Consider the following 13,949-nt stretch of genomic DNA (forward strand, 5'->3'; position numbering starts at 1 on the left):
AGTTCAACCTTGTGCTCTCCCTGGTGTCCCCTGGTTCTCAGATGGAAAGCACAAATTCAGTACATCCTCACAATAGGAAATAAGTTCAAAGATTTTCACTTACAGATCCTGGGCAAGGAAGGCATAATGAGTCAGGAGGGCAGTCCTCTGTCCCCAGGTCATATGAGGCAGAAAGGAAGAGCCAGAGAGAAAGTGTGTCTAGCAGCATGTCTAAGGGAATGGAGTGTGGGCCACTTTAATAGGCAAATGTCTAAATGGTCCATTTAAAGAGAGGCAGGAAAGCAGGGAGCCCAGTCTGCTAGGCAGGAGAGATTCCTCTAAGTTCTTGTCACTGGCCACCAGCTTGAGCCATCTGGGTATAATGTAGAACTGGAAATTGTGCCAAAGATGACTGAGCCCTGCTTTGGTATGAGGAAGTTAAACTCGTATTCAAAATGAATGCTGAGCAACATAAAATTATAAGAATTCTCTATATATCTCTGACATCAATCCAGCACCAAAAGTTTTATTCTAGTATTCCCCCTTTCTGGGAAAGGAAAAATAATAGAAACAAAATCCAGATCAGCGGTTGCTCAGGGCTGTATGAAGGAATTTTTGGCATGATAGGGCTGTTCTGCATGGTACAGTAGTCGTGGGTATACAATGCTATGCATATGTCAACACCTACACAATTCCACAAAGAGTGAATTTACTGTATGCAAATAAGAAAAACATCTAGGATGTTGGAAGAATCCAACATGGGATACAGATTGTGACAAATGAATCTAAACTGTATTAAAATTATTCACTTGGTAAACTATCACTCCTGTAATCCTAGCGACTCAGGAGGCTGAGACGGGAAGGTGGTTTGAGGCCAGGGGTTCCAGTGTAGCCCGGGCAACACAGTGAGATCCTATCTCTAAACAAAAAAAAAAAAAAAAAGAAAAAAAGCTAGGCATTGCGGTGCATGCCTTTAGTCCCAGATACTGGGGAGACTGAGGTAGGAGGATCTCTTGAGCCCACGAGTTCGAGGCTGCAATGAGCTATGATTATGCCACTGCACTCCAGCCTGGGTGATAAAGTGAGACCCCCAACTCTTAAAAAACAAAACAAAAACCCACCACAGTGAAGGGGGCGGAGAAGAAGGAACTGGCTTTAGTGACTTTGGAAAACACTGTATTGACTGAATAAGTAAGATTGGGGATGAAAAGAATGATATAAATGCTGTACTTAAGTTAGAAATTTGTTTCTGCTAGGTATGTGGATTAGCAATTCTGAAGCAAATTTTCATGTATACTAGAGTTAAATTAGTGCCTGTATTGTGGCTAATGAGTGTCAGGTTTCTCAATGTCAAAGAAGATACAAACAAACATTTTGGGAATTTTTATATTAAAAATTTAGTTATAAAAACCAAATCACATTTAGTTATACATTTAATGAATCATTTTTATTGTAAAGGGTAAATTACATGAAATTGACAAAATTTAGTCCATGTAGTATCTATCAAAATACATACATGTAAGTGTGTGTATATTTATATATGTATACAGTACAGTTTTCGCAAAAAGCTTCAACATTCCTGAGAAACACAGACGTAGTCATTCTGGTACAATATGGATTTAAAATAAGTTCATGGTAATCCTCCCTGATGCCAATTTTAAAATGAAGACTGTCTAAATTTTTCTGACCAGTTATTAGTTGCCCTGCCTCTCGGAAATGTGTTTAAACTTTTCTTTCAATTATTTGATACCTTTTGCCCAAGAGATTACTATCTCTCTCTCTTTTTTTTTCTTTTGAGACAGAGTGTTGCTCTGTCACTCAGGTTGGAGTGCAGTGGCACAATCCCTGATCACTGCAACCTCTGCCTCCCAGGCTCAAGCGATCCTCCCATCTCAGCCTCCCCAGTAGCTGGGACCACAGGCGCACACCACCAAGCCCGGCTGTTTTCTTTTCTTTTTTTTTTTTTTTTTTTTTTTTGTATTTTTAGTAGAGTTGGGCTCTTGCCATGTTACCCAGGCTGGTCTTGAATTCCTGAGCTCAAATGATCCACCTGCCTCGGCCTCCCAAAGTGCTGGGATTACAGGTGTGAGCCAGCATGTCCGGCCTGAGATTACTCTCTCTTACAAGAAGTTTCATAAGTTTTTCCATTGAGGAAAGTGATGCTTGTTTGATTTCCTCTAAATTTACTTCTTCACATTCGAAAGGAGATTCTTTTCTTTCTTCGAACTTGAAGATTCAGTGTGAAAGGGCATTTTTCTTTCTTATATTATTTAAAAAGTTATTTTTTAAAAATAACATTTTTATTTTTTATTTTATTTATTTATTTTTGTGAGACGGAGTCTTGCTCTGTCGCCAGGCTGGTGCAATGGTGCAATCTCAGCTCACTGCAACCTCTGCCTCCTGGGTTCAAACGATTCTCCTGCCTCAGCCTCCTGAGTAGCTGGGAGTACAGGTGCGTGCCACCATGCCCAGATATTTTTGTATTTTTAGTAGAGACAGGGTTTCACCATGTTGGACAGGATGGTCTCGATCTCTTGACCTCATGATCTGCCTGCCCTGGCCTCCCAAAGTGCTGAGATTACAGGCATAAGCCACTGTGCACAGCCAACATTTTTATATTTTATATAGAGATGGGGTCTTGCTACATTGCCCAGGCTGGTCTCAAACTCCTGGGCTCAAGCAATCCTCCTGCCTTGGCCTCCAAAGTGCTGGAATTACATGCATGAGCCACTATGTCCAGCCAAAAATGTTAGTTTTCACGTTTATAGCATGCAAAGTGCTATTCTCTTCCACTTTAATTCACAAAGGATCTTTACTCTATGTCTTCCCACTTTTGTCACTTTTAATGAACCCACCCTGTATCTACTAAAATTCTGGAGGAGTCATGGGCAGAATTACATAACAATTCTGGTCATATGACAGTTTCATAAAAGGACAATATCATAATGTGCAAGTTCTAGTAAAATGCAAATCTTATCTTGTTTCACCAGCTTACTATTTAGGTGTTTTTTTTTTTTTTTTGGCCTATTCTGACTTTGGATTTTAACCATTTTCAACTATCTTTTGCTTGTAGAGGCATTCTTTGGTTCCTAAGAGGTATTAAAGTGAGGGATTATTAATGGTGAAGCTAGTTTGGCATGCAGGATGCTGCTGTGTACATACATACTAGTGTATATGAATATAAACCCTTGTCTTTTTTTTTTTTTTTAAATAAAAGTGAGTTTTCATCTGAGGTGCTTGGAATGATTCACAAACAACTTGGCACACTCTTCTGGCCTGCTTACCCCCATTGAAATGTTATTTTATAAATTACATCTTAATTCACAGAATTTTTTCTTGATAGTATAAAAAATTCTCAAATATTTTCTATAGGGGCACACAAATTTCTATTTAAAAGTCTAAGCACTAAATTTTTTTTTTTTATTATTATACTTTAGGTTTTAGGGTACATGTGCACAATGTGCAGGTTTGTTACATATGTATCCATGCTAAGCACTAAATTTTCTGTCGCCTTCCGAAATCCTATTCTTATAATTAAAAATATAGGAAAGCACAAATGTTTCCTTCATTAGGTCAATTTTTTCACTAATTTTCTTCATTTAAAAAGTGAATTCTTTTCCTGTTTTTCCTCATTTCATCCAATAGTTCCCATTTCTACTAACATGGTGTGGCAGAAAGAACATGGGCTTTGGAACTAGATAAACCTGAGTTTGAATTTTGATTCTGTCACTGTAGGTAGCTACGTGGCCTTGGCTAAATTTAACTTCTTAAAGCCTCCAGTTTCTTATCTGTACAATGGAGACAAAAATACCCATGGTTTGGGTGGCTGGTCAGGTTAAATAAAAAATATATGCACAAAATTTGGTACATGGTAGGCATTCAACATGTTAATGCATTTCTCACTACATCAAGTGTTTCAAAACTAATTATATGGAGGAACCAAAATTTAGTAGTGTTATTAACAAAAGGCCACATAACATGTTTTCTTAAAACTCTTAGTTTCTAATTTTGATTCATTACCTTTTTTTTTTTTTTTTTTTTTAAGGCCGGGTCTCACACTGTCACCCAGGCTGGTGTGCAGTGGCGAAACACAGCTCACTGCAGCCTCAACCTCCCGGGTTGAAGTAATCTTCCTGGGCTCAAGTAATCCTCCCACCTCAGCCCCCCAGGTAGCTGGGACTACAGGTGCATGCCACCATGCCTGGTTAATTTTTGTATTTTTTGTAGAGACAGGGTTGCCCAGGCTGGTCACGAACTCCTGAGCTCAAGCCATCTGCCCACCTCGGCCTGCTTACAGGCATAAGCCAATGGCCCTGGCTTGATTCATGGCATTTTAATGAATAATTTCATGTTTTTTCTGTATGCCAAAGTGCCATGTATGAAATTTGGAAGAATCGATGTAATTGTACAGCCATAGGAAGGCCTCCCTTCACCATACAAAAAGGTAACCTTTGCTCTATTGCTGCCACCAAGGGCCATTTTGTGGGATGTGGTAACTTTAAGAATATTTATTACACTGAAATGGGCAATTAAAAAAATCAAAATATGCCATACTTAATAAACATCTTATCAGTAAGTTAGAGATTTAATAAAGAGGTTCAATAAACAAATTTTATTTAACATATATTTCAACATGAAATCTATAAATTGCAAAGGAGCACTGTGAATTCTTTGGAAAAATGTTTGCTCTACTCACGAGCTTCATCCTTGTGGCATGTATTCAGAGCTAGGTTATGTGCTGCTTTTTGTTCAGGCAGGCATAATGTCTTTCATGGTATTCTCAGAACTCTGTTAAACTTCACTGCTTTGTTAAATGTCACTGCTCTGTTAAACTTCACTGCTCACAAAATCTGAGTTAGGATAAATGTTCACGGGGGTTGTTGCTCACATGTTTTCCTATGGCTGGTTTTCACAAAACAGTATGCATCTAGTCCTAGAGAAGTACGTGAAAGGTCTTCTTAGATGGATTCTGCTGGAATTATCTCTTGTCTCTGCAGCTGCTGCTTCTATCTTCTCTCTTCTCCTGGAAATCAGAAAGAAGAAACAAGCATGCAAACACATGCCAAAACACTGCAGCGACAAACTAGGCTGACATGTCAAATAGTGGCATATTCAATACATCCTGACATCATTCTCTCAGGTAATGAGTTAGGATTGCAGAGGACTTTATAGATTATTTACCTCAACCTTATGTTATTTTCATCAGTACCTTTCTACTCTAAAAGGTAAAATTCCCACTTTGAAAATGTTCAATTTTACAATTTCATTAAAAATTCAGGTTTCAGGCCGGGCACAGTGGCTCATGCCTGTAATCCCAGCACTTTGGGAGGCCGAGGCAGGCAGATCATGGAGTCAGGAGTTCGAGACCTGCCTGGCCAACATGGTAAAACCCCGTGTCTACCCAAAATACAAAAATTAGCTGGGTGTGCTGGCATGTGCCTGTAATCCCAGCTGCTCGGGAGGCTGAGGCAGGAGAATCCCTTGAACCTGGGAGGCAGAGGTTGCAGTAAGCTGAGATCGCTCCACTGTACTCCAGACTGGGTGACAGAGCAAGACTCTGTCTCAAAAATAATAAATAAAAATTCAGGGTACAAAGTGCAATGAAAAATTCTAATTTATTTGCACCTGCATTTAAAACTCTTTATTTAAAATTTTCTTCTAGATAAATTCTGGGTACCAATAAATCTCTATAGTGTTGTATAGCAGAAACGGGAGTTCTTGGGGATGAGCTTGTGAAAACAATGTCCGATGGAACTAATGATGAAAAGGGCCTGGAACCCACAAAGTTAGGCACGCCAGAAGGAAACCTATGGGAACGTTAGCCCCTGCTTCCCTCTTCAGTTTTCTCTCTCCCTCTTCATCCTGAATCTGTTTGATTTAGTCCTTGGAAGTTCCTTTCTCCTTTTCAGTCTCTGAAATAATATTCATTTGGCTAACTCGGAAGCTTTTTTCAGAACTCAGAATGTTGTTCATTTCCCATATGTTTCTATACCTGTGAAGTTAGTGCATTTTACACTGATTTATAAGAGACCGCTTATTTTTATGTTTCCTCTATCAGACTGTGTCCATCAGGAAAACAAAGCCATTATAAGAATTATAGGACTAAGGTATTTATTACAGGAGTTACATTTTACCAAGTATAGGAGCTGGGAAAATGAGGGTCTAGAAAAGGAAAATTGAAGGATCAGAGTATATGGGGCAAGGGATAAAAATGTAGCCTGCTCTACTGTGGCATGCCAGTCAGGATCAGAGAAAGGATGACTAAGCAGGCTGTTTGAAGCACTGGTGTGGGTAAACAAATGGAAGCTTGCAGGGAAATCTGATAATCCAAGCATGCCCAAGCTGCTGAAGTGGAACTATGAAGGGGGAGCTTGCTGGGGAAATCTATGGAAACTGCCGAATGTGGAACGACTCTGCTTTTCTGAAGCTACTGTCTTCAGGTCCGCAGCCGAGTGCCTGGTGGTGAGCCTGGGGCTGCTGTTGGTCAGCAGAGCCTGTAGTCATGAAGATGCCATAGAGTGGAGAGGAGTGAGCTGCTGGGCACCTTTGTATTTGCCCATCACTGACTAACCATGATGATCTTCTAACAATAATGGCTTCGGATCACTTCTGCTTTCTTCTTTTGTGGCCAAAATTTCTAACTTAGAAATGTGAATCCTAGCCTTAGCAAAGTTGGCTATTTTGTGCTCATGATGTATTCTTAGAATGTAGCAAAGTTTCTGGCACATAGACAGTACTTAATATTTAATAAACGGTAGAAGAAATGGAAGACCACTTATACAATGCAAATGAGAAGCAAAGCAAAATTTGTCGCTGAGACATGAAAGTATTTCATAAATCTCTTTCTTGACTATAATAGTTAATTCAACATTTATGTAGTACTGCTGTTTTGTTGATAGATTGGTGACTAAGAGAAGTCCAGCAAAAGAAGAATTTGTCAGTGTATGTCCAGTACTGTCAATGGGAGAGGGTACTTGAACTGACTACTTCACTGGCTTTCCTCATCAGTGCAGGCTACACTTTGATCCCCTTCCCCATGAACTCCCACATGGACAAAGGACAGGGGACCAGAAAGGGTAGGTGACTTTCTTGTTTGTCATTGCTGTTTCTAGACCAGTGTTTCTCATCCTTCGCTTCCCATTTGAATTCTTCAGAGAGCTTAAAAATATCTAAATGCCCAAGCTACTCTCAGGTATGACCCAGGCATCAGTATTTTTTAAAGCTCTCCATGTGATTCCAGTGTGTATCCATGTTTATGTTTCTATGTGAAGTTAGTGCTTCACAGAGAACTAACTTGTGTTTCAAAGTTAGCTAGCAGCATTGGTATTACCTAGTCTCATCCCAGACCTACTACATTAGAAAATGTATTTACCAAGATCTGTAGGTGGTACAAAGTACACTGAAGTTTGAAAAGTGCTGTTCCAGATCATTTTTACCAGAACCCAGTGCCAAGGCAAAAAATAAAAAGAAAGATTCAGTAATGTCTAGTTTTAACACTGCATGTTCTCACTCGTAAGTGGGAGTTGAACAATGAGAACACACGGACACAGGGAGGGGAACATCACACACCAGGGCCTGTCGGGGGTGGGGGGCTAGGAGAGGGATAGCATTAGGGGAAATACCTAATGTAGATGATGGGTTGATGGGTGCAGCAAACCACCATGGGACATGTATACCTATGTAACAAACCTGCATGTTCTGCACAGGTATCCCAGAACTTAAAGTATAATTAAAAAAAAACTCTCAAGACACAGAAGAGATATGGATACTTACCGATGTACACTTCTTAGCAGTTTTTCAATTAGGATACACATCTAAAATTATTTGAAGATTGGTACACTAATACCTGTTTCTGCTCCCATGACTGAAGAAAATACTCTGAATATAAAAATGTTTATATTCTGTAGACAGCCCAGAAATAATGTTGTACTCCTATAACCATCTGATCTTCAACAAAGTTGACAGAAACAAGCAATGGGGAAAGGATTCCCTATTCAATTAATTGTGCTAGGATAACTGGCTAGCCATGTGCAGAAGATTGAAGCTGGACCCCTTCCTTATACCATATACAAAAATCAATTCAAGATAGATTAAGGACTTAAATAAAACCTAAAACTATAAAAACCCTGGGAGATAACCTAGGAAACACCATCCTGGACATAGGCCCCGGTAAAGATTTCATGAGGAAGACACCGAAAGCAATCGCAACAAAAGCAAACACTGACAAATGGAACCTAACTAAGCTAAAGAGCTTCTGCACAGCAAAATAAACTATCAACAGAGTAAACAGACAGCCTACAGAATGGGAGACAATATTTGCAAACTATGCACCTGACAAAGTTCTAACATCCAGAATCTTTTTAAAAATCTTTTTGAGATAGAGTTTCGCTCTTGTCACCCAGGCTGGAGTGCAATGGCACAATCTCGGCTCACTGCAACCTTCGCCTCTCAGTTTCAAGTGATTCTCCTGCCTCAGCCTCCTGAGTAGTTGGGACTACAGGTGCACACCACCACGCCTGGCTAGTTTTTTGTATTTTTAGTAGAGACAGGGTTTCACCATGTTGGCCAGGCTGGTCTCGAACTACTGACCTCAGGTGACCAGCCAGCCTCGGCCTCCCAAAGTGCTGGGATTACAGGCATGAGTCACCATGCCTGGCCTAATATCAAGAATCTATAAGGAACCTAAAATGAATTAACAAGCAAGAAACAACCCCATTAAAAAGTGGGCAAAGAACATGAACAGACATTTTTCAAAAGAAGACATACATGTGGCCAAGAAGCGTATGAAAAAAAGCTCAGCATCACTTATCATTTGAAAAATGCAAATCAAAACCACAATGAGATAACATCTCACACCAGTTAGAATGGCTATTATTAAAAAGTCAAAAAATAGCAGATACTGGTGAGGCTGTGGAGAAAAGGGAATGCTTATACACTGCTGGTGGGAATGCAAATCAATTCAGTCATTGTGGAAAGCAGTGTGGCAATTTCTTAAAGAACTTAAAACAGAAGTACCATTCAACCCAGCAATCCCATTATTGGGTATATACCCTGAAGGAATGCAAATAATTCTATCATAAAGACATGCAGGGGTATGTTCATTGTAGCACTATTCACAAAGACATGGAATCAACCTAAATGCCCATCAGTGGTAGACTGGATAGAGAAAATGTGGTACATATACACCATGGAATACTATGTAGCCATAAAAGACCAAGATCATGTCCTTTGCAGCAACATGGATAGAGCTGGAGGCCATAATCCTAAGTAAACTAATACAGGAACAGAAAGCCAAATACCACACGTTCTCACTTAGAAGTGGGAGTTAAACATTGAGTACACATGAACACAAAGACGGGAACAACAGACACTGGGGCCCACTTGAGGCCATGGAGGGTGGGAGGAAGGAGAGGATTGAAAAACTACCTATCAGGTACTCTGCTTATTACCTGGGTGATGAAATAATCTGTACATCGAACCCCCGCGATACACAATTTACTTATTTAACAAACCTGCACATGTACCCCTGAACCCAAACGTTAAAAAAACTTCATATTCTGACCTTTAAGAATTTTTTTAAATGAGAGGATATTTGCATAATTCTAATGAACAGTCTTATAATAAAAAGCTGATTGAGGAGAAAACCTCTATAAACCAATCCCAAGAAATATTAATATTAATACGGGGTTCTTACCTGTATTGATACGTACATAAAATCAGAAGTTTCCTAAAACAAGAAAAAAAAGAGCTTCTTCAAATACTTACCAGAAGTGGTATTATTTGTAAAGTATTTTTGACGGATGGGTTTTTGCAAATGGATTCTTGTATATCTGAAATAATTGTATCACAATACCAAAATAATTTAGTTACATATATAGAAATAGAAGAGTGACTAAAGAATCAAATATTAAATTCTGATGTATCAAAGACACTTTTTTCCAGTCACCCCCCAGAAATAGTCTTTATACTTATATTAGGTCCAAAAATGGAAGTAATTTGATTAAAAACAATTACATAAGGCTTATGTTGATAAAAGAGAATTCCTAGTACTTTGACAATTACATAACGATCTTCATTCAAATGTTACGTTTTCTTTCTCTTTTTTTTTTAATCAAAAAAATATTAATTTCATCCTTGGAGCCTCTCAGAAAGAAAGAGATGTTTATTTAGTTATTGAGGCATAAAAAATTGAGTCACTTGGTTGCCTTTTCAATTTTTAGATTTTTGTCTATATATTAGCAAGCATCTGAGCAAAAGAAAAATAATTCAGGCAGAATCTTTTACATGAAGCATTTAAATATGTAGAAGTATCAAACAAAAATTTAAAAAATTCTCCAATTATTGACTTAATTTTTTTATTCTTTATCTGCATAATTTTACATCTTAAACTCATAGCCTTAGTTCATGACTGTAGCTCCTTGCTTTTTATTTATTATTTTTAAATATAGTTTTAATTAAAAAATAGAGTATATAAAACATGCATATTTTAATGAATACTTATAAAGCTAATGTCTGTGGAACCACCTAGATTAAGAAATTTGAACATTATCACTACCTTGGAAGCTTCCTGTCACTTTCTGCCTCCACAATGCCCTGTGGATTTCATTTCCTTCCCGCACCCAAAGAGGTAACCAACCTACCACACTGCTTTGTTTCTCTGTGATTTTAGCACATATTAATTGCAAGGATGCAAAATAATATTGTTTAGATTTATCTGTTTTTAGACTTCATATGAATAGAATTGTACTGTCTTTATTCTCCTGTGATTTACTTTTGCCCAAAATTATATATTTTTAGATCCACCAATGATGATGTGTGTAGCTGTAGTTTGTTTATTTTCCTTTTTTTTTTTTTTTTTTTTTGAGACGGAGTCTTGCTCTGTCGCCCAGGCTGGAGTGCAGTGGCGCGATCTCGGCTCACTGCAAGCTCCGCCTCCCGGGTTCACGCCATTCTCCTGCCTCAGCCTCTCCGAGTAGCTGGGACTACAGGCGCCCGCCACCACGCCCGGCTAATTTTTTTTGTATTTTTAGTAGAGACGGGGTTTCACCGTGGTCTCGATCTCCTGACCTCGTGATCCGCCTGCCTCGGCCTCCCAAAGTGCTGGGATTACAAGCGTGAGCCACCGTGTCCGGCCTAGTTTGTTTATTTTCTTTTGTTTTTTGTCTTGCTGTTTCAGTTTGGAAAATTTCTATTGACCTATATTCAAATTCACTGATTCCTCAGCGGTGTCTTGAGTCTAATGATGAACACATATAAAATATTTTCCATTTCTGTTACTTTTCTTTCTCACACATCTGTCTCTTAGTTTTCATCTCTGCTGAAATTCTCCATCTGTTCATGCATGTTGTCTATCTCTCTCATGTTGTTCATCTTTCCCACCATAACCTTTAACATATTAGTCATAGTTATTTAAATTACCTGTCTGATAGTTCCAACATCTTGGTCATCTTTGCATCTTATTCATTGATTGCTTTGTCCCTTGACAGTGTTTTCTCTTGTTCTTTTTGTATGTCTCATAATTTTTGACTGAATGCTGGATATGATTTTTGGAATACTAGAAACTGAGGTAGATAGTATTTGTGTCTTGAAATGAGTATATCCACTTCTGCTAGGTCACTGGAGAGTATGTGTGTGTGTAGGTGTGTGTAGTGTGTATGTGTAGATGTTTAAAAACTTAGCAGGGAATTTGAGCTGTTTATTTATTTATTTATTTAGAGACAGGGTCTCCCTCTGTTGCCCAAGCAGGAGTGCAGTGCTATGATCACGGCTCATTGCAGCCTTGATCTCCCTGGGCTCAGGTTATTCTCCCACCTCAGCCTCTGGAGTAGCTGGGACCACAGGCATGCGCCACCATGCCTGACTAATTTTTTTTTGAATTTTTTGTAGAGACAGGGTTTCACCATGTTGCCCAGCTGGTCTCAAACTCCTGGGCTCAAGTGATCTGCCTGCCTCAGCCTCCCTGAGTGGGTTTGGGTTTTGTTGTTGCTGTAGCCAACTACACTAATTACTAACATTACTAATTTCAAATTCCATTAGTGTTATTCTGTACTTATGCAGGGGTCTTGAAGAGTCCCCCCACCCCTTGAAATGTTTCTGTTCTGCCCCCATGTTTTGGCCTTCCTGCATGTGTGCACAGTAGAAGGGATCTCTCTCTATGCTCTTGCCTGTCTCTTAGTAGTAGATTTCTATTATTTGTTACTTGGTACTTGCTGATCTGGTGGTGGGGAAGTAGGGTAATTTTTCTGTTGTCTTGGTCCAGGCTCAGCCTTAAGCAGACCCTGTGTGCCCTCTCTTTCTCCAGCTCCTCCTTCCCATGACAGTTAACTTTGCCTTCTATCTTTGGCAGGTTTTGTGCAAGAGAATTTTAGACCCTTCCACCAACAGTAGGATACCTCTCATGGTTTTGGCCCAGGAATGTGTCTTGCTCCTCTTCCAGGGGTAGAGGCTTTTTTCCTTTACTTTTTCCCTATCCCCAGTAAGTCTTCACCTGTGCCTTGAGAGCAATCAAGAAGATATGCTGCCTCTGTCCCAGATGGCCTTTATTTTGCAGGGGGAAAGGTTCTGTATGGCGAGGCGCTTCATGCCTTTCCTACAGCTGTGGCTGCTGCCCTTTGTCAGGCCTGCACTACTGAGGAAGGGTTTCTCTTGTCTCCTGCTCTGCCTCCTATTTGCCTCATGAACACTCAGTGTAGATCCACGGAGAAGAATCTGAGTAGGTGTGAAGTTCCCTTGTGCCTATGGCTCCCAGAGGTTCTACATCCTCATAGTAGTCCACATTCAGCTTTTAGCAATCTGTTGAAAATTTAAACAATTTCTAATATCAGCTTGTATGGACATTTCCCTGTCTCATATTCTCCCATAGGTGAGAAAATGTTCACAACCTGTCTCTCTTTAGATGTTTCTGTGTTTCCTTTTTGTTTTTGAGATGGAGTCTCACTCTGTCACCCAGGCTGGAGTGCAGTGGCATGATCTCGGCTTACTGCAAGCTCTGCCTCCTGGGTTCATGCCATTCTCCTGCCTCAGCCTCCTGAGTAGCTGGGACTACAGGCACCCGCCACCACGCCCGGCTAATTTATTTGTATTTTTAGGAGAGACGGGGTTTCACCGAGTTAGTCAGGATGGTCTCGATCTCCTGGCCTCGTGATCCGCCCGCCTCGGCCTCCCAAAGTGCTGGGATTACAGGCGTGAGCCACTGCACCCGGCCTGTTTCTGTGTTTCCTTGGATGCTAGGCTGCTTGGTTGTGATGCGACCTCAGCTCTCTAATTGGCTCAAGAAAAGTTATACTTTTGTCATTTATCTTTTACTGTTCTTAGAATGGGATTGATGCATTCTGGCCTTCTACATTTTAGGCAGAAATAGAATCCACACACACAAAATACATACATATAATACGTGTGTGGTTCTGAACCATAGGTGATTTTTGCCACCCAGGGGATATTTGGTAATGTCCGGGAGCACTTGATTGTCATGATAGGGAAGTGCTATGGTATCTAGTGGGTAAAGGCCAGGGATGCTCCTAAACGTGTTACAATGCACTTAGACAGTCCTCCACAATAAAAATTATCCAGCTCAAAATGTCAACGGTGTTGAGGTAGAGAAAATCAGATAGATATATAAAATATTTCTATTATTGTTCATATCTAAATAATTAAAAATTCCTATTTTTTTCTTCAGAATCATGATTTATTTAGAAATGTGTTTCTTAATGGTTATCTTTTGGTTAGTAGATTTTAGGTACATTGCATTGTGGTTAGAGGATGTGGTCTGTGTGACTCCGATCCTTTGAAATGTGTTAAGGCTTGTTTCATGGTCTTATATATGGTTCATTTTATAAAGGTTGTATGTTTACTTACAAAGAATGCATCCCTTTGATCAGGTTTGTTAATCATAGTCAATTTTTATACATCTATTTGATTTTTAAAATCTATTCTATCGATTACTGACAATGGTATGTTAAAATCACCCACCA

At 39.5% G+C, this 13,949-nt stretch overlaps 1 protein-coding gene across 3 annotated transcripts in view; it reads right to left on the reverse strand.

Annotated features, from left to right (window-relative positions):
- Nucleotides 1-4,575: 4,575 nt before the first annotated feature.
- CEP126 (centrosomal protein 126) overlaps nt 4,576-13,949 on the reverse strand; it is an 87,916-nt gene continuing 78,542 nt past the window's right edge. Inside the window, exons 10-11 of one of the 3 annotated variants that reach the window (XM_030829280.1) lie at nt 9,745-9,809; nt 4,576-5,002 (exon numbers count right to left, since the gene is read on the reverse strand). In XM_030829280.1, coding sequence (XP_030685140.1) covers nt 4,958-5,002; nt 9,745-9,809 — 110 coding nt within the window. In that variant the 3' untranslated portion in view covers nt 4,576-4,957. Of the gene's footprint in view, nt 5,003-9,673; nt 9,707-9,744; nt 9,810-13,949 lie in introns of all 3 variants that reach the window. The other 2 variants (XM_030829281.1, XM_030829283.1) reach the window with 2 other exon arrangements.

Source organism: Nomascus leucogenys, chromosome 15 (assembly GCF_006542625.1).
Source record: "Nomascus leucogenys isolate Asia chromosome 15, Asia_NLE_v1, whole genome shotgun sequence".
Taxonomy (NCBI): Eukaryota; Metazoa; Chordata; class Mammalia; order Primates; family Hylobatidae; genus Nomascus; species Nomascus leucogenys.